Below are 27,978 nucleotides of genomic sequence, written 5' to 3'. Positions count from 1 at the left end.
GCCCGCAATGACATCACCGTGCGCGGACCCCCGCCCGCCGTGCGCGGGGCTGTGCCGGGGGCCGCGCCTGCCGCTCCCGCCGCTCGCCCGCCCCTTCCCTTCCCTCCCTGCCCTCCCCTTCCCTTCCTGCATCCCTCCGTCCCTCCCTCCCTCCCTGCCGGCGGAGCGCCCGCACCTCGGCCTCCCCCGCGGCCCGCAGGGAAGAGGATGGCGGAGAGCGAGGCCGAGACCCCCAGCACGCCCTGCGAGTTCGAGAGCAAGTACTTCGAGTACAATGGGGTGCGGCTGCCGCCCTTCTGCCGCGGGAAGATGGAGGAGATCGCCAATTTCCCGGTGAGGGACAGCGACGTCTGGATTGTCACCTATCCCAAATCAGGTAGGCGGGCGGGCCGGGGCTGCTGCGGCTGCCGGGGCGGCTCCTCCTCCTCCTGCTCGTCCTCCTCCTCCTCTTCCCGCTCTCAGGGCAGCCGGGACCGGGAGCTGGAGGTGCCCCGGGGTCCCCGCGGGATGCGGGGGAGAGGCCTGATCCCGGGTGTGTCCGGGGATGATGCCCTGTATCCGGGGATGGTACCCTGTATCCGGGGATGGAGCCCTGAGGTCGGGCATGGTGCAGTGCCCTGTCCAAGGATGGTACTCTGTATCCGGTGATGATGCTCTGTATCCAAGGATGGTATCCTGTATCCGGGGATGGAGCTCTGGGGCCGAAGGATGGAGCCCTGTGTCCAAGAATGGTACCCTGTATCCGGAGCTTAAGCCCAGGGGCCGGGCATGGTGTCCTGTGTCCAAGGATGAAGCCCTGGGGCCGGAGATGGAGCCCTGTATGCAAGGATGGTACCCTGTGTCCAGGGATGGAGCCCTGGGGCAGGGTGGTGTCCTGTATCCAGAGATTGTCCTGTATCCGGGGATGGTGTCCTGTATCCGGGGATGATGTCCTGCATCCCGGGATGGTGCCCTGTGTCCCGGGATGATGTCCTGTGTCCCGGGATGCTGTCCGGGGATGGAGCCCTGTATCCATCTGTGGTGCTCTGAGCCCGGCATCCCCCGCAGCTCTGCAGAACTGAGAGCCCGTCCCGGGCACGGAGGGGGCTCGGGACCCTGTGGGGGACCCACGGAGGGTGGGCACATGCCCAGCCCTGTCCCGGTGACCCCGCCTGGTGCTCCCGAACCGCTGGGGTGTGACGATGCTGCCCCGGGCGAGGGAAACCTCGCTCAGCAAAGATGTCGAACGGGGAAGGGCTGTGGCATCAGTGGTGCACAGGTCTGGTGTCTGCTCCACAGCCTTCCCTCCGCGCCGCACTCCCGAGGCACTGCCCGCATCGCTCCGGGAGAACATGTGCTCCAAGTTCGCTCTTGCTGCACTGTCTGAATCACCAGAAAGGCCTCCTGCTTGCAGCACAAGCGAATGGTTTGTGCAGTAAATGCAACCTTTGGCTGTTGCACGCTGTTTGGGTGTCTGCATGTAATGCCGTGTTTCTTGATTTTTTTATCCTCTCTGTTTCCAAGTAAAAATATTTAAAGAGAATTACCGTGGATGTAAGTGCTGCCTGCAAAGGGACAGACAATATAGGAGCTTTTATAGGAGCTTTGTACCCCACCTGATAAAATCAGATAAACAAACTCTTTTGTAAGTGCATTCTTGAGTGACTTTTTTCCCTGACAATGAGATGATCTCTTTCTAGGAAATCCTAAGTCCACTGGAGATACCAGATGTCAGCTCTGTAAATGCCCGTGTAAAACAGTGTTTCAGTATCGTAGGTTTCTCATGTATTTCATTGTTTGTGTGAATGGCTAATGGTTTTCAATTTCCTGGTGTGCTACTTCAAGCACGCACATTTCTACAGCCTAGCATCTATTATGTTTTTATAATTTATCAAGCAGTTTCAAGCATTTATCTTTACTCTTTTTTTGGTATTTTGTTACTAACTATGCCATTAAAGACTGGCAAGAGCTTGATAGATAATGCATTAGAAAAGGGAAAATACATAGATGGATGGCCCTCAAAATACTAGGATTAGGAGCAGGCAGCTACATTTGAATTGTTCTTTTAAACTGTCTTCTTCAAGATTTATAGCATGCAGCACCAACACTATTAAATTCTTTGTGGTTTAAGATTTCAGTTTTGAGAATCTGAAGCTACAATCTTCTTGTGGAATTGCACCCCAGTTTCTTAGTGGCGTCTTGTTAAATATCCTCAGCCAATGTCAGCCAGCCTCAATATCATTAATAGCTGGCAATAGCTTCGTTTTGATGGCTAGACAGTTGGCTGTGGAAAGCCAGCTTGCATAATCATATTTCATTTGCTGTTTTGTGCTTATAGCAACATAATATGACATCTTTCAGGACCCCAGTGGCAGGGAACTGCCCACTTAGAGAATGGACATGCTGCAAGAGATTTACTGGGAGAAGGAAAAGATGGGTGAGAAATGGGGCAACAAAGCTGAAGGTGAAGTATTGGTTTAATGACCTGGAGGAGCAACCTTGAGATCAAAATAGGATTTTATTTGCCAGGAAAGAGAATGCTTGTGTGGTGAGTAATCTGATGTCCTTGTTGAGGAAATTGGCTCTGGACAATAACAGCATCTTCAAGCTCCGCCTTCTTGTAGCCCTAAGTCTACCAAGACCTTTGGAAGGTTGTTTTGTCAGCTGCTCCTCTGTGGGATTTAGGGCTTCAGAGGGGCTACTGGCTAGGAACAGGCATGGTAGCAGAAACTGGGCTTCCCTAGGATGCTTCCCACTGATTTAGCCAAGGTCACGCGGAAAGTCTACAGCAAAACAAGGAATTAAATCCAGAAACCCATTACCCTAACTACAACTTCATCTTTCTGCCTCTCAATACTGTTGACAAAGATTTTTCTGTTTACTGGACCTAATCAGAATTTTGATGATGTTGCTGTGATGAAAAACTGCAGGTTAACAAAACAGATTTCTTGCACAAAATGTGATTATTTGGGGTGAAATGGTTCCGCTTGTTCTGGTAATATTTAGAGGTAGAACATGGCTGGGACCACTTACCTAGTTTCTGTGAATAAATTGTGTTTGAACAGCACTTCAAGAAAGAAAAATGCACCAATGTCAAATAGGTCCAACAGAAAACTTTTTTCTTGTTCCTAAGGAAATCAGCTTTGTTCAGTGTAGCAGCAGCTCTCCATCTGCTCAAACTGTGGAAAATACCCAATCAAGTCTGTGTGCTGGATGTGTGAGAGGCCAGAGCCTGTAGCTACGAGCAGAAGGCTCCAGCAGTAGCTGTTGACCATATGGTGGCTTCTCTGGCAAAGAAAATCCACAAGTGGCTTATAGGGCTAGGACTGCTTCAGCTGTCCCAGGAATAGACAACTCAGATCCAAACATGTGAAATGGAGGTGGTGTTTGGAAATAGTTACAGTTACTGGTAAATTGGGGCTGACCCAGGAAGAAGCTGTTCCAATAATGGTAGAAAATCAAATGTACCAGTGGCCTTACTGGCAGTAATGTAATAAGCCTAATGGAAAGTGACTCTGCTTTAATGTGATTTCCACTGACTGATGGCTGAATAATGATATCCCTTATATTTTTAATTGTTCTTAACACCTGTGCCCAATCAATGGTAACAGCTTTTGGGAGCTTTTGGACTATGGGAAACTTTATGCCTTAAACCCAGAGACTCAGACACATGAATGTGTGTCTATGTTTGTACTGTAATTATAGAAAACCTTTTTTGTCGTGATGGATTATTTAAAATCAGGTGTGCTACTGAAGAAATGAAATCAGAAGTTTCATCTTCCACATAACTTTGTAGTTTAGAGTGAGCAGACTGAGTGGAACACACAGATTTGCAGGAGAAGATGTAAACCAGAATGCCATTGTCTATAGTATTAAATAACTGGAGTTTTCACCACAGATAAGATACAGATGCTCTGTTTATAGGGGCACTGTGCTTCTGTCACAACTTGTGCTGAACTCATCCTGTGGATTTCCTGTACCCTACTTGAAAATTAAAATTCTTGTCTGTGAACTTAAGCTGCAGAATTAATGGAGAAGCAAATTTTTTCATTGTATTCCCTCAGTCAGTGTGCTAAGAGCCAGGTTAGCTGTTTGCTAACATCAGTGATTTCAGTGGAATTAAATCAGTCCCTCAAGTGCAGTGTTTAGGTAAAGTTCATTCAGTGTTTTATTGTGTCTTACAGTGTCACCCTGACTGGATGTGATCCATCCATGTGCTTACTCAGAAGTGGTGCACAGCTCCCTTAACACCATCATGTGTGTGTTCCAAATCAATGTGTACTTTGCATTCTTGGGTCAAAACCCACAAGTTCATGCCTTTTGCAAAACTGGTAATTTGAGAAAGCGAGCTGTTTACATTAATAATGAGCTCTCTCTCCCATGGTGATTATATTACCAAATAATCTTTTGGAGTTCTGTGTGAAAAATTGTCAATTGTTGAGCAAATACCAGCTTCAAGTCCAGCCAGTTCACGAGAACTTGCATTTGGTGCCAGACAATGGCAACAAAAGAGGAAGCATTGCCTATGGCCTTATCTATCTGGGGGTGTCTTTCTACAGATTTTCAATTTCCCTTGTAGCACTGGATTTTTGTAACTACCCTTTGGCTGTTTGGGGTATGATGGCTCTAGAGCTGTGCCTTCATGATGTGCCAGCAGTGAGTTTGTGGGTCATTCCAAGGACAGCTTTCACGTGTGTATGTTTACTGAGTTCTCCTCTTTGGAATTCTTTCACACTCACCTCTGGTGTTAGGTGAAATGAGCCAGGGAAAGTCAGTGTGAGTTGTCCATTTTGTAATTTGTTTGAGAGGCTCTGTGTGTGCAGGTCACGCCTCTGGCAGTGCATTGCATGCAGGGGGGGTTCTCTGTTCTCCTCCTGTTCTGTGTGCCCCTCTCATTGTGTGCACACCTCTTTTATCCTCCTGAGTCCAACACTTCCTCTTGCTGTGTCACCAGGATGTGCCAGTCCTGTCCCTGGCTGATGGAGGAGCTCTGTCCTTCTTCTCTCTTACAGTCTGTGCATTCTTCCATGGCCCATTTCCATCCCATAATCCCTGCTGTGTTCTTCCCATGCAGGGACTCTGGGGTTTTCTTCCCTTGTGAGGAAAGAGTTGTTTGATGAATGGACCATTACAGCTATGACAGGGGCAGCTGTTAAACCGTGGGATACAGAGGGTACAATGTAAACAGGAGTTTTCCTCTTTGTCTGATTCCCCAGTAAAGGTAACAGGCTTCAACTCATCAACATCTAAAATATTCTTTGATTAGACTCAGCACAAAAAAGTTGCTACATAAGGAAAAGAGAGGCTTGAGACATAGACATATGTGCTTTTTGTTTGGCTATGAAGTTGGTTTAAGGATTTCTTCTCTTTGGCCTCCTCTTTTTTCCCCTACCAATGAGCTTTAGCCGTCTGTGGGACCATGTTATAAAACAGATTGGCAAAATCTTGAGTAAAGAAATACATCACAAAGAAAATGTGCCGAGCAAGTATGCCAAAATCTTACTTTGTTTATCTTCTTCAACCCTGCTTTACATGTTTTGCACAGACTGTAAAAAATCTGGCAATGAGGTTATATTTACAGGTGAGATTGGTATTACTGCACTTCACAGTAACAGTCTCATTTTTCAATATGCAGACTATTATTGCTTGACTAAGTTCCTGTGGCTGCAGATACCCAGATGTGCCCAGGTCGAACACTGCTGACAGTCAGTCCTGATTTGCACAGTCAAAACTGAGAGGAGAATCCGGCTGAAAGGTTGCCCAAGGATGTTCCTGAGCTGTGGGAGACCGGGCTGGGAGCTGTCAGAGGGACATGTGGCAGCTGCAGTGGATTGCAGAGGTTTCCCTCCTAATGGCAGGTCTGAGTGGCCTTTGTAGCAAAGGCTCGTCAGGGGACACAAGCATCCATGTGTGTTAAAATTAGTTGACTTGCCTTAATTTCCAGTGTTCTCATATGGAACTTCCCCCAGCAGTTTTGTTGGCATTGTTTTATAACAATAGCTCTGCAGTTGCAAAAGAGTCAGATTCTGCTGTGCTGCTTTTATAGTGCTATAACCTCTGCAGAATTTTGTTGCCTTGGGCTTAAACCATTTTCATTAAAAGAATTAATGCAAATGTTACTGGCCCAGAGGCATGCCTCAAGAAATCATGAGGCTGGCTTAAAAATAAAATTTTTACACAGAATACATTTGGGATTCTTTTCCTTTCACCTCTGGTTTTTTAAGCAATATTATGCTCTGTGACATGGAATGATGAGAAACCTCTGTTAGTTTCATGAATCTGGATGAACGAGTTGATATCTTTAACACCAGAATAGAGCACATAACTTTTTCTCTCTGACAATAACATCACAGTTACTTGGTTTCTTTAAGCAATGTCAAAAGCCCAGATATTGTTCTGTTTTAATAACAGATGAATGTGCATCAATTCCCATACCAGCTGGCCAGAATGAATAGAACTCTTTTTGAAACAGGAAGGGAACAACAAGCTGCATTGTGTGATAGAGATATGCTGCGTGAGTTGTCTCTTTAGGGACTGATGGACAGGGTCTGTATTTGAATCTCTTGGTGACTGAAATCATGTTCCTTCCACCACTGAGAAGGGTAAATACTCCACTACTTAAACTCACTCCATCAAGGACCATTCAGGTGCAGAAAGTGACCCCTGTGGATTAGTATTTCTGGGGCTTAGATCCACTGGGTTCCTGTGCCTTGCAAGTCCTTCTGAAATGGGTCTATCTTTTTATTTATATGTAGTTCAAATACCTTCAGGTATTGAGTCACTCTTAAATGCTGATAGGCAAAGAAATTATAAATAAAACTACCAAAACAATAAGTAATTGAAGACAATGTAAAGTTTGCCACTGATGCATTTGACTTAATTTCAATGTGAGTTGAATTGAATAAGTCCTTGTATGCGTCAAACTTGAAATAAAAGCAGAGAAAAAAGATCTGTGGTTAAAGGGAAGCTCCTTTTATTATCTAGATATCAGTGTTTCTCTCATGACCCTTTCATCAAGCCAGTGAAGAGATGTTACTAGAGGCAGGACATGGTTCAGAAGATGAAGAATTCTCCAGTTATCTAATAGGTTTTGCTGGGTCTTTTGCAAATGTAGCACAATTGCTTCCCTGCTGTTAAGTAGTGCAAAACTCAACTTGGTTTTTCTTTTTGTAAACAGGCATAGGAAGAAAAAAAAAAAAAGGAAAAAAGGTTCTACCCTGGGTAAAAAGTGTATTCTGAACATGTGTAATCATTACTGAGTGTATTAAATGGTAATTACCTTAAAGACTAAAGAATTAGAAAATGATGCTGATCAGCCAAACCCACCAGCCAGTCATTCTCACTTCATGTTAATGTTCATTTGTCACAGTGAAGATATTAATGAAAGGAAGCAAAATGCTTTTTTTTTTTTTTTAGTTCTTATTATGCAATCTTATTAAATGAAGGCTTTTCTCTTGTTGGGTACATTAGGGATTCATACACCCCATGCTGAGGGGAAGGAGCCTGTTTTGTCCCAAAAATGGTGCTTTAGAAGCAATGCGAGCTTTGGGACACTGGGCATGCCATGTGACTTTGTGGCTGCAGATGCTGTGACCTGGGACAGATCATAGAATCTTTTTGTCTGTGTTTTCCACTGGGTATGTTTCTTCTCTGCCACAATTTTTCACACATAATGAAAAGTAACCAGTTCTCATGGGCAAACAGATGTCACCTACCATATATATATTTTTTTTGAGAAACTAGCAAACTGCAGGTCTGAAATGGAATTAAGCATTTCCTCTCATCCTTTTGCTTGAGCCATAGCAGAAGAGCCTGACCCCTGCCCAGCTGTCCCCTCCTGTCAGGGAGTTGTGCAGAGCCAGAAGGTTCCCCCTGAGCCTCCTTTTCTCCAGGCTGAGCCCCTTTCCCAGCTCCCTCAGCTCCTCCTGCTGCTCCAGCCCCTTGCCCAGCTCCGTTCCCTTCCCTGGACACGCTCCAGCCCCTCAGTGCCTTTCTTGTGCTGAGGTTCCCATGTGTGCCCAGGCTCTGAGCTGTGGCCCCAGCAGTGCCCAGCACAGGGGACAGTCCCTGCCCTGGCCCTGCTGCCACCCCATGGCTGGCACAGCCCAGGTGCCATCAGCCTCTTGGCCACCTGTTGATGCAGGGCAATGGGAAGCACAGATTAGCCATGCAGCTCAAAGCCTGTTTTACTGCTGGCCAGGGCTGCCAAAGCAGCACAGAACAGCTGCAGGCATTGCTGAGGCTGCATTGCTCCCTATATGCAGAGCTGAAATGCACATAGTAATGATCAATGTCAGTGCTTTCAGACAGAAAAAGTGTCTTCTCCTCAAACATTTTGCTGCACACTATACACTTGTTGCCTGATATGTCACTGATGCCTCATAAGAGTATTAAAATGGTAAGATAAAAAAACAGGTCTTGATTGGAAACTTCCAGGTTCCCCCATTGTTACAGCACACCCAGCATCAGATTTCTACAATTTTTATAGTCTTCGCAAATGATTATATCTAACAAATATTATTATATTTAAAATTTTATATTTGAATATTAAATATTATATCTAACAAATATTGTCCAATTAGAAGAGCAGTTAGGTAATTTTCCTCCAGGCTCTGCCCATTGGAGTTGTTCCAGGGGCTCCTTTGCCCCATTTCTTGTTGTGACTTCTCAGATTCTGGTTGGAAAACAAAATGTCCTTGAAGATTCTTTTCTTGAAAACCAGTGTTTCAGGAATGTGTTAGAAGATTATCTTACTACTCCAAAATCCAAGAGAAAGCATGGGAAAAATACCAGAAGCTATATAACTATGTATTATCAGTCAAGAATGCTATGGCTATATGAAAAATGTATAAAAAGCTCAAATATTTAGGCATCAAACCCATGGTGGTATTGATTGGCTGATCCCCTTTTGTACTCCCAAACAGATCTCTTTCCATTTCTGATTCTGAAGAGCAGCAATGGAAAGGGGGGGACATGGTACCTTGAGAAGAATGGTTTTGCTTAGTGCAGCTATAATTGGAGTGGGATCCTGTATGAGACAAAATGCTTTACTCCCTGACCTTAGACGAGCAATAGCTGACAGTTGTGATTTTCAGTGTATAAGCTGTACCTGCAGCTGTTTCACACCATATTATTGGTGTGCTCTCGAAACTGGACCACCAAAAGTGTGCAAAAGCACATTAATGTGTAGGCAGGTCTTGCCCAGCCATTTTCCTGGAAGGGGTTGAAACTGAGGCAGAGAATTGCATTTGGAGTAGTGACAGATATCTTCTGACATTACTGTATGGGGAGAGGAGTGTTCACAGCCAAGGGTACGAGATCTACCTCAACACAAGCCCCTAATAGAGGTGCCCTGTTGTTTCCTGATTTCTGGTCCTATCTCAGTCAGCACAGCTCAGTGTGAAGCTCTGCATTTACCCACAGACCATATTATGACTGCAGAGCAGAACACAGAGTGATAGAATAGTCCTGGAAATCAATGGAGCTGAGGGCAACTATGCAGTTATTTTTGATGTAATGAAGTCCTTGAGCATGATTTTAAGACCCAATGACTTGTCATCCCAGCAAAGATCTTTCCTGCATTGTTATCTTTGGTACAGTGTGTGAAAATGAAGGGAAATTAGGCACAGTGGGAAGACTTTCAGCTGGAGATTGTGAGCTCCTGCTGGGGTAATGTGTTATGCAATTTATGCATGTTTTTTGATATGGGCTCTAAAAAGGTGGGAGAATGGAAGTGCCAGAGGATGCAGGAGGGCAGGCTACAGCTGAGGTAACAACTTAATGTGCTGGGTTGGCTTTAGACCTGGTCAGCCTTGAAAAGGTGTGGGAAGGGTGAAGAGAAATGTACAGTAATTTCACCATTATAAGCTGCACCATTTTGACTAAAATTTTGGTCTGAACCCGGACTGCAGCTTATAATCAGGTGCAGCTTATGTATGGACAAAGAACAAAAAGTTGCTGTTTTAGTTTGGAAGACAGGTGTCTGCTGAGAAAGGCAGGAGCTTCTCTTTGAAATGGAGAATGTAAACCCCCTCCCTCCAAATTATTATAATTTTGAAATCAAAGGGCTTTCAGGCAAAAATATGGGAATTAGGAATAACAGTTCTTTTCTAGGGAAATCAAAATAGAAATACAGTACTACAAAGAAACAAACTCCAAACCCTGACAAAGTCAGAGTACAACCTGACACCCTGTCAGGCAGGGTGTTGGTAGCAGTCCCATTAAATGGTGGCTGCATCCTCCTGCAGTGACAGATGTGATTCAGTTGGAGCAGTGCTCCTGTACAAGGTGCAGTTTCCCTCTGGAGGTCCAGTGGTGATGTGGAGAAATCCGGTTTTCCTCTGGAGTCCAGTGGAGAAAGGGGCTCCCTTAGTGTCCCAAAACCTCTGTTTTTATTTTGGTAAGAAATGTTGGGCTCTTCCACCTGGCTGGAGCAACTTCCAATGGGATGCAGTAATTTTATCAGTCACACAGTGGGACTCAATGGGCCATTAGCAGAAAATGACTGGCTGGAGGAAGGATGGGTTGTGAAAAGATAAAGAACAATGCCCTGCCTGGTTTCAGTGGATGGGCCATTAGCAGAATATCTGCTGTTGAGATAAGGATCACTGTCCCCACCCTCAACAGATGGTGATAGAATAGATACCTTTTATCACACCCTGTATTGTAACGGCTTATAATCAGGTGCGGCTTATGAATGGACAAAGAATGAAAAGTTGCTGCCACCCAGAAGTGCGGCTTATACTCAGTGAGGCTTATAATCGTGAAATTACTGTAATTCTGTCAGAGCAAGCAGTCTTACCTGTTATTTCTGTGTTCCTGCACATTGTATGGTTTTTTTTTGGTTTAGCCTGGTGGATGTTCTGCCCTCTTTTACCATGGGAGTGTGTTTGGTTGGTGAGTAGAAATTGGAAGAAAAATTAACCTAAGGATATGGGCAGACATCTGCTTTTAAAGGTGCCTGTCCTAGTGCAGGATTATTAGTGCCCTTAGCCTGCTGTTCCTCATTCCTGGTAGAGAAAAACAACCCACAGAGTATTTTGGGTGGATACATTCAGGTTTGTCCCACCCAAAATTTGCTCCAAAAGTAGAAACTCCTTCAGCTAATTTGGCCAATGTAATTTTAAGTGGATTGGAGCAGTTTGTTTGAAGTTATTCCATTAGACCTGCTGCAGGACAGGATGAGCATGCACAGATATGGACAGCCCAGATAAGACTTCAAAAGAAGAGGAAAAACAATTTTCTCTTTGAATATCTGATACCAAGAGATGTCTGTAACCTGTCTGTGAAGGACCTGTGACAAAATCCAGGACACCTGGATGTGACGAAGTCATGGGTGTTGGGACAAGTTTGAAGACACAAATCATGATTCTTCAATGAGAAGGCAAATGAAGGCAAACTTGTGGCCTGATGATGTTTTTAACAGTAGATCTGTGCACCTGGCTCATGCTTCTTAGAGCTTTTAGGGTGCTACTTACCCAGTCCTTGCTGCAGGGCATGTGAGGGTATTGTGAGTTATTAACAAGGACAGAAAAGAAGCTTTTTGCCCCAACTCTCCTTAGCAAGAGACTTCTGCCAGCAAGCGAGAGATGAATTTCTCTTCATCAGGGAATCAATCTCTATGGCTGTGTGCCACAAATCTCCCAGAGAACAGGTCCTGGTGTGCTTTATTTACTAGTGTTGCTCCAGTTTTAGGAGCCAGCATGCTCCAAAGGAGGTGTTTTTCTCCCAGCTGGAGTTTGGTGTGGGCAGTAGTTGCTGTGTGGGAGTGGGGCTGCCCCAGCTGTCAGGTCCCAGACACTCTGTGGTCGATGTGCTCTTCTCATCCTGTCCTCTATTGAGTAGTTAGTGTGCTAATGTAAGGGAGAATCACCACTCAGGCCACTGAAAAAAAAAAAGAGTACTAATGCATTATCCAAAAATAACTCTGCTTTGTAACCAGTTCATTAAAGCAGTACTTTAGGGTACTGTATTGGACATAATAGCAATAATTCTGAGGATAATATGTGTGTGTAAACAATTCAGTAACAGCATTTTTACCAAACAGAAAGTAGGTTTTCCTCCTAAACAGAATAAGGTTTTCATAGTGTGCTGTTTATAGCCTCTGGCAAAACATACTCAAAACACAACTCAGAATTAATGGACCCATGTCTGCAGAATTTAGCCTGTTGGTTTTGGTTTAAAAGCTGATAGCTGCAAGCAGAAAAATAAAATAAATTGATTAGGAAGTCTAAAAATCTAAGACTGTGTTTGCTGAATGTTGCTGGAAATTGTGTATTTAACACCTCTTTTAAATCCAGTCTTAAGTCCCCTTTAGTTTCAGGAGGTCTGGATTCAGGTTCCTTGCATCCCACAGACTCCCTTGACAGGTCACTATTGACTATGTGGCATTTAGACCATATAAGACGGGAGTTAGCCTTAGAGGACTCAGTCCTTTCTGAAAATTTGGCCCTCTAATAAATATTTAATTGGTCAGTCAAAAAAATAGTATGGCAATATAACATCACAATTTCAGTCTTTATTCTGAATCCCCAGTCTCATTTGGAAAACAGAATTGGAAAATATGGTATCAAGGTATATACACTATATTTATTTTTATTTTTAAAAGTCTAGTTGGTTATGAAAACCTCTGTTCTTAATTCAAGTGGAATTTGAATGTGTAGGAGAAGTTCAGCATACAGACCTCAAGAGGAGATACTGTAATGTTTTGGAAATGTCTTTTTTTTCTTCTAATGGAAAAATCTAATTTCCCCTCCAGTATTGTAGGTTGAGGATGGATCTGTCATACTGACCTGCAGATTTACACTGAAATTAGCCAAGGGGGAATGATCTTGCAGGCAGTTAGAACAATGGTGTGAGGCTCTGCGGTACAGACACTTGCAGACCAGTCTGGCAAGCCCTCACTTTTAATGAGCACTTGCATCTACCAATGCTACAAAAAAGTTATGAGTCATAATGGATCTGCTGTGTTGGATTAGCCAAAATTTGGTCAAGCACTGGCAGATCAAACAAAGCACAGCTAATTGGGATTGCCAGATTGTATTTGTATTCCTTTATTTTAATTTTCCATGTGGTTTCCATACAAGGAGCAAATAAAGGGGATATACCAAAGGCCTTTGCATCCTTGGGCTGCAGGTTTGTCCTGTCTTAGATAGTAAGAGAGGAGAAACTGAAAGAAATAATCTTTGAAACCACAGAGAGAAGCAAAATTTATAGAGTTTTATATCTGCCACTCCACTTTGAACACAACTATCATATTTGGTGACTGCATAGGAGTGTCAGGGGCCAGAAAGAGTTGAGAGAAGCCAGAGAACATGTGCACTAGAGAATATTTCTCCCTTCCACAGTGACTAAATTTGGCACTGGAAGACATGTAGCATGTAGAAGCCAAAAGGAGTTTGTGCTGTTTGTGCTGTTTCCAAGTCGTGTCTGTCTGGCTGTGCTGCCTCCTTGCTGCTGCAGCAGCTCCTGATGAGCAGAGGCACAGTCTGCTCTGACTTTGGCCATGGAAAGGGCACAAAGGAAGAGCTCCCATTCACAGGGACTGGGATTTTTAATGAGTTCTGGTTTCTGTGTGCCATTAGGTATCACAGAAAGCACAGTGCATCCCCACCAGCACACTCCTGTTATGCAGGGCAGAAATACAGGCTCACAGATAATTTAAAAAGGTCTCCTAAAGACCTGCAGATTCTGGCAGGCAGTAGCTTCCTGCAACTGTTTCCCACCCCCTCTCTTTCCAGATATTTTGTGATAAACTGGAACACTGTGTTCTCTTGAGGTGTTTTATTGACATAGCAGAGGAACTTGTCAGGAAGAGCATTTCTCAGGTGCTTTGCACTGAAGTTCCTCAGATGCTGACTGCCTCCATTTTAGGTGGAATTGGATAAGTATTCATGAATTGCATATCTGTTTTGCAAGATAACATTAGAGGCAGCAGGATGAGCAGTCTTCCTCCCGAATGAAATGCTGCAGATGGAAGAAAAAAGGGTAGAATTGCTGGGAACTTACTGATGTGGCATGGTGCCTCGTGTCCAAAGGCTGGCAGTTAATCCTGTTTTTCAGTGATTATCCTATTGTGTTTATCCTTCTGTACCATCCCAAGTGAGATGTGCATGGACACATACAGGTGTTCAGCAGCACAGGGAGGAAGCAGTGAAGATCCTGGAGATGCACAACATCCATTGCCTCAGCAGGGCCAGAAATCTAGGGAGTACAGAGAGAGGCCCTGCACACTTTTATTTTCATTTTTTATTTCGCTTGCCTCACCTTTTTCTTCTGTCCAACAGGTATCATCATTTGCCTTTTACTAAGAAAGCATCTGTGACATTTAGATCTGGCCAGGTTTTGTGATAGTTTGGGATTGCTGGGATTATTCACATAATCTCCTTTGGTAATCTCAGTTTCAGAAATTTACCTTCAATCCATAAAATGATAGTTCTTGCAAATCTCCACAGAGATCACTAAGACAGCTGGGTCAAATGGCAAATTTCTGTATATTTTACACACAGATGGAGCTGCAGCAGAAGACTCACATCCCATCATACTATGGCATTTGAATAATTTCTGCTAGCCCACGTTTAGGCTTGGATTTTCCATCTTGTGGATAGGTACAGTATCCCACTTTATTTGGCTTTTCAGCCAGCTGGTGTTCCCAGGGTTGAAAGATGTTGCCCTAGCAGCCAGGTCTGGAATTTGGGCTGCCTGTTGCTAGGTTAAGTCATCCTTTCTAAACCAAAAGAACATTTAGCTTTGGTACATTTAATTTGAGTTGGTTTTAGTCCTAGCAGAGATGTGAGGAGGTCATACATATCTAAATATCCATATAAAAGCTTTTAGATTTTTTTTTTTATTTTTTAAAAAATAAACACATGATGCTTAATTTTGTTCTTTTAAACAGGAAATCAGGTCAATGATAAATTTTTTACCTGGCGCTTTTGAAATGTGTGTTTGTTTGTAAATAACAATTGATTAAGGGTAACAAGTTTAAAAAAAATCACTGTTGCCTCAAAAGTTAATTCCCTAGTTTTCATTTGCATTAAGACCCTGAAAGTCCAAAGCACAGTAACTTGAATGCTAATGTGTGAAAAAATCAGGCTAATACGGTGACTGACAAAAGAGAAAACTAGCACAGAGTTCATGGCTGAGGGAAATTGAGATCACTGATCCTGCTGCAGGTGCAGGGAGAAGAAATTCCAGCCTACTGGATAGTCCCAGCATTTCTCGTTCAGCGTGTTTTGGTGGAAACACTTTTAGATGGAGACTTTTGAGCTTCCCAAAGGCCCCACTTTGGATGGGAAATATGTCATTTCCCACCTCTGCAATCCAGCCAAATCTGGTGCACAGCCATAGGTCTGAGCAGAACCAGGTAAGGCCATGGGGGCTGTTCTGCCTGTCCATCACTTTTAACTTTTCTGGTGGATCTTGTGGGAAGCTGGGAGGGAATGTGCTGCTCTCCCTAAGTTTTAGTGTGGTTCTGCCTCAGCCCTGCAGCCCTTCTGTATTCAGAGGCACAATAGAGATGGCAGCTTTTTGCCTGGAGAGCAGCTGAGCAAGGAAAAAATAGTTTATTGTGTATCCCCTCTGAGTTATTTCTTTTCCTTTCATGGAAACAGGGCTGCTGTAATAGCATTTCTCTTTGCAGGTGGAATTGGAAATACTGAAATAAATTACTGAGAACCAGGGTGTTTCCGGTCAGAATAAATATTTAATGAGAACAAGGGTTGTGCTCATTCAGACTCACAAGGACTGGTACTAAAGTACTGTATGAATGTTAATTTTAATGCATAAAATATATGCTTGAACTTAAAAATGCAGAGTGAACAGCCTTGGGGGCAAGTGGGTATTAAGTGTGTGACAGCTGTAAATGATAATGTAAAAGTGTCTTTTTTTTTTTCCCTATCCCAAACCTTTTTAACTCGCCCATCAATCAGTAAGGGAACAGTGGAATCTTGAAGGGCTTGCTATCCAAAACAATTTTTGGAGGTGTGTGTCCTTTCACTTTGTATCCAGGCTGTGTTCAACCATCAACCTCACTTAACTGTTTTGGTCTTAGATTGAAAAATAACCAGAATAATGATACAGTAGGGGTTTTTTGGTTTTTTTGGTATTGGAGCAACATACAGGATTGGTACAAATGTACCTGTTTGTGTGTACTGTCTTGTTAGTTAACATGAATTAATTAGTGACTGTTAAAAGTGACTTGCAACTCACAAATTATTTTCAAGTTCAAATGGTCATGATCTCAGAGTTTGCAGCTCCCAAGGACAGGGCTGCAGGAGCAGGCTTGGGCTTTGTAACCAGTTCTGAAACCATTACTTGCTCCTTTAGGCAACATGAGAGAATTAATAAATCCTGGTCTCATTTCCCTTAACTCACAACTCTTAAATAATGGGGCTGTTTTCTGCAGTTTCCAGGGTGTCCCACACCCTTGGGAATTCCCATCTAATCTGTGGGGTCCCTGCCCTGGCTCGCTGTGGTCTCTCCCCATTCTGTTCTTCCATCTCACCAAGAGCCTTTCTCTTCATATCCCTCTGCCAAATATCTCTGTTTTGAGGGTTCCCTACCTGCCTGAAGGTGAAGTCACTGTGAAATAGCTTCCCTGTCCAAAGGTCTAATTGAAGTGCCTATTAATTTTCCAGAGTGCAGCCACTGGCCATGATACCTAAATGTCCTCAGAGTGGGGAGGGATGCATACTTGAGGCTTCTGAAGCTTGTGACTGCATGGGTGTGTTTGGGGCTTTATCCACTCCATAACCTGGAGGCATAAATAGACTCTCAAATCATTGCATAACAGGGGCCTTGCCTGCAATTTAGAATAAAGGTCTCTCAGCACAGCCACTAATGCATTTTGTGAACTTGGATGACCTCTGCTTGCCTCGTTTTTTAGATGCTGAAATGGAAATAGTAGTGTTTTGCCAAGGTAACATTTACAGAGGTGAAATCTTTTGTTAAATGCTTTGCTATTCACAGGTTAAGTGATTTGGAGACAAAAGTGTATTTAAATTGTTACTGAAGAAAAAAAATCTCAGGTCTTTTGCATGTATTTAAAATAAAACGAAGAGAGCTGACATACTCCATTAAAACAGTAGTAATAGACTTAGCTCACAGCAGACTGTTGAGGACAAAAGTTGCCATTATTTCTCTGTTTAGGTCTCCCTTCATATGGTTGTGTTTAGATAAGAACTGTAATACAATCTGTTCTCTTTCATTGTTTGGTTCATGCAGGCACAGGCTTGCTGCAGGAAGTGGTGTATCTAGTGAGTCAGGGAGCAGATCCAGATGAGATTGGACTAATGAATATAGATGAGCAACTTCCAGTCCTAGAGTACCCTCAGCCTGGTCTGGACATCATCAAGGTACAATTTATTGCAAAGAAGGTCTTCCAGCATTTGGGTGTCTTTTTCCATGTTTATCACTTCATTTCATCCTGTGTCCTTCTCCTTTTAATCACTGGACTTGTTCAGAATGTTGCAATGACTCACAGTGTTATTAGGACGTTTTAAATTGCTTTTATTAAGCTTCACTGTGTTCTGTTTGGTATTTTAAATGTGTCTCCATGTCCTAAATATCTTTATTATCAGTGGGTTTTCTGAATCAAAGTTCCAGGCCTCTCTTGCTTATGTAAACAGGAGCTGGCCAAATGAGGCAAATTTGCTTTGATTTTTTCCCTGAATTTGTGAGAGCAACTCAAAATGAAGATATCCATGCATCTGTATTCCCACTGCTCCAAATTTGCACATCTCAATCTTTAGATCCACAGATCCTGGCTCTCTACAGACACTGTAGCTGTTGTTTGAAGGGCCTGGAATATCCTGCATGAAATCCCACTGTATTAAGAATCCCTTGGATTCCAGCTGCATGGCGCATTAAGTGTGATCTTGTCCTTGCTGCACCCACTTCTGACAGAGGCACATCTTGGAATTGTCAGGAAAACTCTGCAGGGCCACCCTGTAACCCTGCAGTGCTGCTTGGGCTGAGCCAGCTGAGGCTGGCAGGGATAGAATTAAGCTGCTTGTGGTCAATGACAACTGCAGCCTCAGCCTACTTTAGGCTGAGAGTATTTAGAGGTCAGAGATTGCTCTTCTTTTTCATCTAATCCTAATTTTGCTGCTGCAAAAAAGTGGTGGCAATAGTAAGAGGTTTAGTTTGAGATTACACATTCTTATCTATGCCACGTGCTAGCAGCTTGATTCAACGTGGATTTATTCCATTTTTAATAGCAGAGCATGATTTGTGTCATAAGACAATTTTGGATCAAATTACAGAAAAAATATTGTTTGAAAGACATTTGCACACTCAGATAAAACTTTGGACCTAATTCTGAGGATTAAAAAAAAAAAGCAAGGGCAACATTTGGAAGAAGTTAGGGGTCATGTTTTCAGAACTTCTAATATTTTTCAGGGATTTTTAGTGGAGGCATCACTGGAAATAAGAAACTTCAACTGTTATATTCTCTTTCTGAGAAGATCCTGCAAATGGAAGTACTTTGAAAACAAAAGGAGTAAAGCCCCAAAATGATCCCCCAATACATTATCCAACCTTTTGATATTTAAAAACCAGATTTAACTCCCTGACCTGATTTTGAGTCCCAAGCTGCTGTTACTTTTAGGAAGTGAATTTGTGAATGGAAGGCAGTAGTAGAGGGTCTCAAGTGTGACAGTTCAGGAGAGCTGAGGATGTGCCCTGGAGCAGTGCTCAGTAGGAAATGATTCTCTCTGCTTTATTTTAGGAACTGACATCCCCTCGCCTCATCAAAAGCCACCTGCCCTATCGGTTTTTGCCTTCGGACCTCCACAACGGCAACTCAAAGGTGAAAATGAGCTCGTGGTTTTTAACTCTGCTGGCAACAATTGTGTGAGTGCTTTGGGGTGAGGAAAAAGCTTTCAATAAGATGATTTTCCCCCCATCACAGGTAATATACATGGCTCGAAACCCCAAAGACCTGGTGGTGTCTTATTACCAGTTCCACCGCTCCCTAAGGACCATGAGCTACAGAGGAACGTTTCAGGAGTTCTGCAGAAGGTTTATGAATGACAAGTGTAAGGAGCTGTTCTCTCTGCACACATTTATTTTCATCTCTACTTTCCTTCTGCAAGTACAGAAGTGAGCTCGATAAAGGTGCATTTGTTTTGCATATACAGCAAGGAGGTTGCTATGGATAGTGCTGCGGGGATTGAGATTTGTCCGTGCAAACTATGAGCCGTGCTTTTTGTAAATATTTGCCTTACAGTATTTAGCCCCCTGAGTTCAGGAGTTTTCCACCTAAACCAGAGCAAAACTCTGGTCTGCTCTTCTAAAATTCAGTTTTCAGTCTGCCAGGTACCTCCTAAGAAGTGGTGAATATTCCCAGCATCATTTGATTTCAGTTATTCCTCACTATCAGCTGTTCTCAGGAGTGTATCTGGTCCTCAGGTTTGGGGTTCTTTTCCTGGTAATTCCTTCAGTATTTAAATTTCAGCCAAAAACTCAAGGTTCAATACCTTGCAAGTTAGCCCTGAATTCTCTAGTTTGCATGGGCCTGATCTGGAGTGCACCAGTGAGCTCAAGTGAGACCCCATGAGAAGGCAGCTGCAGGCTGCTGCTGCCTGAAAAATGCAGCTCTGTGAGGAGAGTGCAGTAACCAAGAGAAAAAAATCCTACTGCCTTTTATTTCTCTGCAGTATCTCCTCTGATACCTTAATGTGACACCAAGAATTCACCAGGTACCTTGAGCTCTGAGAGCAGGATCTCCTCTAGATCCAGAGCAGCAAACCTGGAATTTAGGGGAGCTGATGCTGCAGAGGCTGTGTAATACCAAAGGGAAGAAAAAAGTAAAGCCTACCAATGGAGGTTATTTAACAGACCTTAAAAAAACCTTTGCTGCTCCTTCTCCTGCAAGCTTGAGCAGGATCAATGCTCTCCTCCCATTCCAGCCCACCTTCAGTTTTCCATTTGCATTCCCTGAGAATGGAATGTTTGCCTGTAGCCCCTGATCAGGAACTTCTAGACCAGAGACATAAGGAAGACACATTAGGTCTTCTAAGGTAGGAAGGTCAGGCACTCTTTTCCATGTAGGTATCCCAAGAGTTATTTGTCTCTTTATCTTTAGCAGCCACCTGACTTTATCACAACCTCCCAGAGCCAAGAAAACATCACAGCATGTTCTGTGGCCATAACAGGGCAAATGGGATGTTTACAATACAGTAAATTTAACCTTTAGCTGGATGTTTACATTGCAGCAGAATCCTGGTAACTCGAACACATCCAATGGACAAAGAGATCAGTTTCATAGGAAAACAATTTCATTCAACTGACCAATTTTCAATTTTTATAGATGCACTAAGATTCCATTTTTGTTGTTCCCATTCCATGAGAAATGGATGCATGAAGGTAATACATCAGTGTGCCAGTTACCAGAATTAAACAATTCTTTTTCAGAGACAAAAGGTGGCTTCAAAATGCAAACCTGAGAAGTTGGTTTTTAAATTTTTCTATAGCTGCTTTGCTGAAAAGATAAAATTGACCAAAAAATGTTCGTAAATAATTGGAAAAGTCCTTATTTGCTTAACTCCTACCTTGATTATGTGAAGTACTTTGTGGGAATTAGTCACTGGTAACAGAGAAAAATGCAGAATGCATTTCTCCAGGGGTTGTCTTCTAATATTGGCAAAAAATATATTCTTGAATCTCTGGTTGAAGAAACCTCTGGTGGAGACACATAAATTGACTGAAATCAGTGCAAATGTGGACTTAATCAGAGAACTGGAAAACCAATGAGTAAAGTTTTGGGGCGAGGGTTAGGTCTCCCATTACATGGGTCAAAATGAGACACTGCCCTCCTGGGACTATGAACCACTTCAGTTATTTCATTTTTATCTATTTTTTTTTAAATGTCTTAATAACCAAAGTATTCATTTTCCTTATGCCAATCATAATGTTTCTGTAGTAGGATATGGTTCGTGGTTTGAGCACGTGCAGGAGTTTTGGGAACACCACATGGATGCCAATGTACTTTTTCTCAAGTATGAAGATATGCATAAGGTAGGTTAGATGTAGCAAAATGGTCTTTTAATCACATTTAGCACCCTAGCTTGTAAAAAACATAGAGCACAGAATTACATTCTTATATCCATATTTGGCTCCCTAATGCCTGATATAATTTTTAAAGCACTGGCTTTAAAAATTCAGTTACATCTATGGACTGTAGGCATTTTCATATCCATATTAATGTTCTGGAGAGTCTGCCTGCATCTATAGGCACTGAACTACTTGCAGAGAAGGCAGTGATGTGAAATTGCTCAGTACTTGCTACACTCAGCCCTGGGCATTCATTTAAAAGAAATGTATTGCTGTATGTGCTGTATTAATGAGGGTAAAAATATGTAATGATTCTTTTGTCCTATTTATTTGGCATTTATTGTGATTATTTCGTTTTTATTGTGATTATTCTTACTGCTTTCTGTGACACAAATCTGAAAACAATGAGAGTGTTATGTAGCATAAGGTGGATATGATTATTGAGGCCTTATAGTATGCTGGCTAAGAAATCTATTTAAATCAGAAATCTAGTGGAAATACTACATATTTCTTATTGCAATAATATCTTTTTAAGAGCTAATGAAAATACTTCAGAATGTTTATTTGACTGGAAAACTAATGCAACTATAGGAAAAACCAGTTCCTATTTCTAAACCTGTGAAAAGAAAGAATTAGGACAAGACTCAATAAAGCTGGGTAAATTATAATTCCAGCTTTACTGAGCCTTCTGATGGAGTGGGATTCTAAAAGAAGGTGCAATACAATCAGAGCAAGTAAAGTTTAGTCAAAATTATTTCAATCCCGTGGTTTTGAATTATTAATATATTCCTAGCTGTGCTCACCAGCTGGTGGCATCACAGCATCATTCTGCTTCCAGATAAATATTACTGTTTTGTCCTTGCAACTCATACTGAGGAGCCCTGGAATCCTGGAGATGTAAATTCATGGTTATTCTCAGAGGCCACCTCCCCAGATCCTTCCCATCCACATGGATGCAGTCCCAGAAGCTGACAAAGGAAGAAAGGCTCTCCCAACATTTTTAGTCATTTATTTGACCAAGATCAGAATCAAAGTAACTTTTAAATCCTCTGAAATGCACTGCTATTCCAAAGGGATCAGTTAAGGAGTCTCTGAAGTGGAAGCATCACAATTACTTTTCAGTTGTTCTGTGTTCCAACATCTGAAGATTACATGGCTGTGCTTTCTGCCAACCTGCCTTACTCTAATTACTCAGAATGTGTTTCTTTTTCAGCAAATTGGAAGGTGGCAAAACTTCAAGGCAGTGATGTTTCTTACAACTTCTGCACTTGTATTTTTCACACTCACTGGGATATAACTTACTTTGAAATTTTTAAACTCATTCAAAATGCGATTTTAAATGTTGTGAAATAACCCGGGTTTTAAATGCTCTCTTACAGGACCTAGCAACAATGGTTGAGCAGCTGGTGAGGTTCTTGGGAGTTTCTTATGACAAAGCACAGCTGGAATCCATGGTGGAACACTGCCATCAACTCATTGACCAGTGCTGTAATGCAGAGGCTCTTCCTGTTGGCAGGGGTATGTTTAAAACCCACAGCAAAACTCCTCCTGGAGAAGTTGCAAGAAGCAGCTTAGTAACCCCCAGGTTAGATGTTGGCAAAACATTGCCATGGGAGGGAGCTGACTGCTGGTGCAGTTTGGGGTCTGGACTGTTTTGAAATCAGGTTAGGTAGAAGTGACTGAAAAGGGTGGAAGAATCCGAGATTACCAGAGTAATTTCAAACCACTCCATCACAGAGTCTTTGTCTTGCATCAATGGGTTCAGCTCTTTGTGCTGAGAACTCTGCACTGCTCCTTCTGACCTTTGGCATGCCCAAGCCCAGTATCTCATACAGTTTATCCTGGCCTGAGCCCTAGGGTTTAACTAGATCAGATTTTCTAAATAGCAGATATTTCTAATTTGGAAGGCATAAAATTACAAGGAACCACGGCTTCCCTTACAAGCTTTTTATTTTCTTTTCCTACCTCAGCTGTTTAAAATGTGTTTATCTTCCAGATGTTTATTCTAGTGAGAGTCTTTCTCTTCTTAGTGAGATTCTCTTCCTGAAGGTGCCATGTGATCTGTTGATACATCTGTCCTTTGATAAGAAATCAAGTCCTTTCAGTTGCCTTTGAGAAGCATAAGGGTGAGCTTAGGCTCAGTCAAATTATTTTCTGTGGGCTGCTCTATGTCACTTTTAAAAATTAGGGAACCAGGTTAAGATGGTCAGTTCCTATGTTATCCCTACATTTGCCTTATCCAAACATAAAATCACTTCATACACTAATTTAACCCAGTTCTGTTTAGAACTTTCCCTCGTTTTTCACCCATAGCAGTGGTAGCACTCCATGGCACAGCATCACACATGTGCTGTGTTTATCATGTTTATCATGACCACAAAGTTTCTCAGAGGAATGAATTTGCAGGTTATTGTCCTTTACTGAGGGATTGTGACAGGAATACTTTGGTCTTAGACTTCTGTGTGTGGGAGCCCTTCCCATACTACCACTTTCAGCTGGCCTTCATGTGATCTGTAAATTATACCAGCTGCAATTTTTATAATTATTTTCAAACCTCTGATGAATATTCCAAATATTACTGGTCCCTCTTGACTACTAATTCCGTGTTATCTGGTTATTTGTACAATTATCACACATTTTGTTGGGACATCCCAAGGTCCCTGGAGAAGGTGCTTGTGTAGGTGCAAGGCTTTACAAACAGGGTTTGTGTTCTCCTTGTTGGCCCACATGAACCTTCTTATTTCTGCAGTCTACAAATGTTTCAGAAAGAAGCCTTCATGTTGTAATAGAGAAGGAAGGGAGCTAGAGCACTTAATGTGATACTTTGTCATTTGTTCACTGTGTGCTTTTTAGTATAAATATCCTTATTTTGAATTTCTTTTCTTTGCTGTCTTTGGCTTTTACAGTATTTTGTTACTCCAGAATGTAGCTTCATTAGCAGTGCTTTGTTCCTTCTCTGTTCGTTTCTGTGACAAAGAATGGTGGCAGTGACATGACAGCTGATTGTAATTTGTTTCAAATATTTTAATTTGTCATTAGTTACATTTACTTTATTATTTTGCTTTATTTTAGTTCTTCATTTTTTTTTCTTTTAGCACATTGATCTTTACTCTGAAGATAACCCTGAACTGCTGTGAAAGCAGAACAATGATTAGATATGTTACTTGTATTTGACTCTTATCACATCATAATTTACGCAGTTGCATGATTCAAATCATAAACCAGGTGGGTGACTTTTTGACAAGCTATCAATTCATATGGTAAAAAAGCGAAAAAATTGTTACAAATAATCCACTGTGTATGTATGTCATTTGTAAAACTTGTCATTTGTCCATACGTGTTTTTAGGGAGACTCAGAAATAAAAGGATTTTCTTTACCAAGCAGAGGAAGAAAATATTTTATTATCATTTTTGAATGGGAAATACAGGGTTCTATGTTTCATGCTGTAGTTTTTGCAGTTATAGTTACCAGAGCAAAATTTAAATTAGTATCAGATGTTCATGATTGTAAGCATTTCCTTAATTTATTTTTTAAAAATACGTGAGAAATTTGGTGAAAACAATAAATGGCATTTTCAGTGTCAGGTTATTCTGGTCTTTGGATCCTGAAAAGAAACCTTTCATACCTTCAGAAGTTATAGAAAAGCCATGATTTCATAAGATGGTCTTTGCCACACATGCTATACCATCATGTTAGTAAGTAATATGTAGATGTTGCAGACAGTTTTGTCTTTGGTCTCAACTATAAAGTTGCTGCATAAAAGCAATGGTAATTGAATTAAATGGGTATTCTTCTTGAGCATCAAATGCATAATTAAGCTCCCTGCATGTAGCTTTGTTCTTGCTGTTATGATTAAACTCTGGTAGCACAGTCCCAATTCTCCTTTCATTTATTCCAGTTGAACAAGTCTGGATTTTGTCTTTATCTCCTGCATAAATGAGAATTGAGCCTCTCAGTCTGGCTATTCCTTTGGGCTTATTCAGCCACAAGTAACCCTGGCTGACTTTGAGTTAAATATATTTTGGGCTGCATTGAAATAGTTGTTAAGGGGGCTGCTGCCTTTGGCTGGTAAGTTCAGCAGGGTCATGTTATTGGTTGGGTTCCATAGATTAATTAATAAAAGAAAGATGTGCAGTGTCCATATTGCATCCCCCAAAAGCTTCCTATTCCTGTTCAAAATTAACATGTCAGTGGGACAACTTAAGTGCATGGCACTTGTTCTCTTTCATACACTAAAGCTCGTTTTTAACAAACAGATCTCTCCATGTTGAGAAATTGAAATTCATCTGTTGGACTTACCTCTAGACACAAAGTAAGAGAAATTAACAATGAAAATACTACACTCCAATAGTGAGTTTTACACCCCACATTCCCTGTATCTTTTGGATAGTTGTCTGAGCAGTGGGTGCGTGAGGCACGGTGATTGTGAAATGTGTTGTTGGCTGTTGGAGTTATTGAACAGCCATAGCTTGCACTGAAAGCAGAAATCCACATTTAAGTGAACACCCAACCCAAAATCTGTGTTCATTTCTAATTAAGGCCAGAGTAAAGTCTCACACAAATCTGAATTATTCCTGTGTAACACTGGGCTGGTGCAGCTGATGACGTGTGTGGTTTCATTTGAAGGCTTTGCAAGGGTAGTGCCAGAGTAATTGGGTGAGACAGTGAGCAGCCTTAGGTCTCATTAAGCTTTCAGAGTAAGCCCAGACTGATCAGAATCTCACAGCTGATGCTCAGTGCCCTGCACAATTTGACTGTGGGTATTTGGTGTCCTGTTACATCCACTCTGACTTGTGTTCTTTCTCTCTGTTTCAGGACGAGTTGGGCTATGGAAAGACATCTTCACTGTTTCAATGAATGAGAAATTTGATTTAGTTTATAAACAGAAGATGGGAAAATGTGACCTCACATTCGATTTTTATTTATAAAAAATGCATGCATACGATATCCAGATATAGCTAGAAGTGCTTTATGCATTCATTTATTACCTGCTGGACAAACTACTGTAGCTATTATGTGTAATAAGATTTAAAGAAAGAAAAACAATCTAAGTAAACCATATCAGATGCAATTATCTTTGATCCTGAACAGCTGTTTATCTTCTAGTATTTAAGTCCTTTGTCCACATGCAGGAACTTCCCAGACAATACTAGAATGTTCAGCTGTTATGGAATGTATTATATACGTATAAGGTATGTATCATATATGCAACTAGAATGTACACCTTTTCAGCCCCACATTGATTATTTAATGTGTTTTATAAAAGCTTGTCACTAGAACCTAAATAAACATCCGTAAACCAAATAAAAATTTATTTCTGAGGGAAACAAGTAACAGGCCAAAACAGTATGCTAGAATGATCTCAGGGGTTAATCGTCACATTTATTTTTATAGCAGGTATAACCAAGTATAAATAAATCCCATTCCAAAATAGGAGCTGACCCAAGTGGGGTTCACATTAGGTTCTGCACACCCTCATCTGTGTGATTTGAGTAGGTTCTGTGCACTGGCACACTGTGTGAGACAGGGCTTGTTCTGATTTGCAGCTCTGGTTGTCAGCCTGGTCCCAAATCCCACCCATGCCTTTATGAAGAACTGGCTTCCTGATGGAGGCAGTTCAGCTCCATGCCCAGGGACAGCACACAGAAGATTCTTAAGCCCTCAGCTCTAGGTAACTCCCTCAAAATGGGGCTTAAAAGCCAGGAATCTGGTGCAGATTCCTGAAGAAACAGACTGCAGCCCATGTCACTTTGCAGTGGGAATTTCTCCCTTTAGGGGCAGCCCCAGGAGTTAAGGTGCTGGGTCAGCTCCAGTTCCACCAAAAGGTGAGGGCACTTAGCACTGTTTATGGGTTGTTATTCTGGACTCCACCAGACCTAAGGGGAAAATCTGTGCCAGTGTAAAGCAGGCAAAGGGAGCTGCAGCATCCAAGGAAGAGAGTCGATGGATATGCCAGCAGGTGGGAGTATTGCACAAATATCCATGCACAATAAGTTCCAGGAATTGTTAGCCATGACTGATCTGGATTATAATCAGGATTCAAGTTTTATTTCTCTTATCTTTTTTTTTAGTCTCTACACAAACAGCCTGAAGCAGGCTACTATCACTACAGAACTCTCCCAAATTATTTTATTGTTCCATGATGTAATGACATCTATGCTTTTTAGGTTCTCAGCTGCAGGAGGCCCATTTTTGCTAGTCAAATGTTCAGGCTCACCAAAAACTGTGAGGAAGGACTAGTTTTTAGTGTTTCAGTTCTGTTGGGAAACTGTCAGTTCAGCACTGGCAAGTGGTGTAGCATGATGTGGCTTGACAGCACTTTTCCTTGTATATTTGTGAGTGAAAATGCTTTCAGTGAAATTTTATTTCTATTTTTATATTTTTAGTACTGTATGAATATTAAGCACTACACATTATTCTTCTGTGCTTGCTTGCTTACTGAATAAAAGATGTGTTCTGTGCATTGTGGTTGCTCATTTTCTAGACCTCCCACTCAGGCCAGGTGGTCTTTGCAGGCAAACTACAACAAACTGAGGAACATGGGAGAAGAATTCCCTCTTGCTGCAAAATTCCCCCACAGTTCCTGCAGATTAGAGTCAGAAGAAAATTTCATTAGCACAAAAGATCTACTTAAGTCACTTAATCCTAAGGATGTACAAGCAATACAACCTAACATTTCTGAGAGCACCAGGGAATCCTGCTCGGGTTCCCAGAGCCGCTTTCCTTTGCTGCAGCCCGTGCCCAAAATCCATGGATGTCCCACAGCCTCATTCCTAACAGCCAGGTCCATCCATATGCCATTGCCTCTGCAAAGGCCACCAGCTGCCAGGCCACACAACCTGCGCTGAAATTCTACCTCTGGATCTCTGCTACTTGAGAGCATTTGAGTTTTTCTATAAAAATCCAGGAGTAGTAGTTCCTTCCTCTCTTTGACAACTTGAACT

General features: G+C 42.1%; 1 protein-coding gene across 1 annotated transcript; it reads left to right on the top strand.

Annotated features, from left to right (window-relative positions):
* Nucleotides 1–108: 108 nt before the first annotated feature.
* On the top strand, nucleotides 109–27,495 carry SULT4A1 (sulfotransferase family 4A member 1). The gene is made up of 7 exons (XM_033058224.2): nucleotides 109–376; nucleotides 17,203–17,333; nucleotides 18,707–18,787; nucleotides 18,890–19,016; nucleotides 20,903–20,997; nucleotides 22,413–22,551; nucleotides 25,850–27,495. Exons 1-7 carry the CDS (start codon nucleotides 208–210, stop codon nucleotides 25,960–25,962), a joined length of 855 nt encoding a protein of 284 aa, XP_032914115.1. The 5' UTR covers nucleotides 109–207; the 3' UTR covers nucleotides 25,963–27,495.
* Nucleotides 27,496–27,978: the final 483 nt, after the last annotated feature.

The sequence above is a fragment of the Catharus ustulatus genome, chromosome 4 (genome assembly GCF_009819885.2).
Source record: "Catharus ustulatus isolate bCatUst1 chromosome 4, bCatUst1.pri.v2, whole genome shotgun sequence".
Taxonomy (NCBI): Eukaryota; Metazoa; Chordata; class Aves; order Passeriformes; family Turdidae; genus Catharus; species Catharus ustulatus.
Note: the sequence above shows the minus strand (reverse complement) of the source record. Positions and strands in the feature narration are given on the sequence as shown.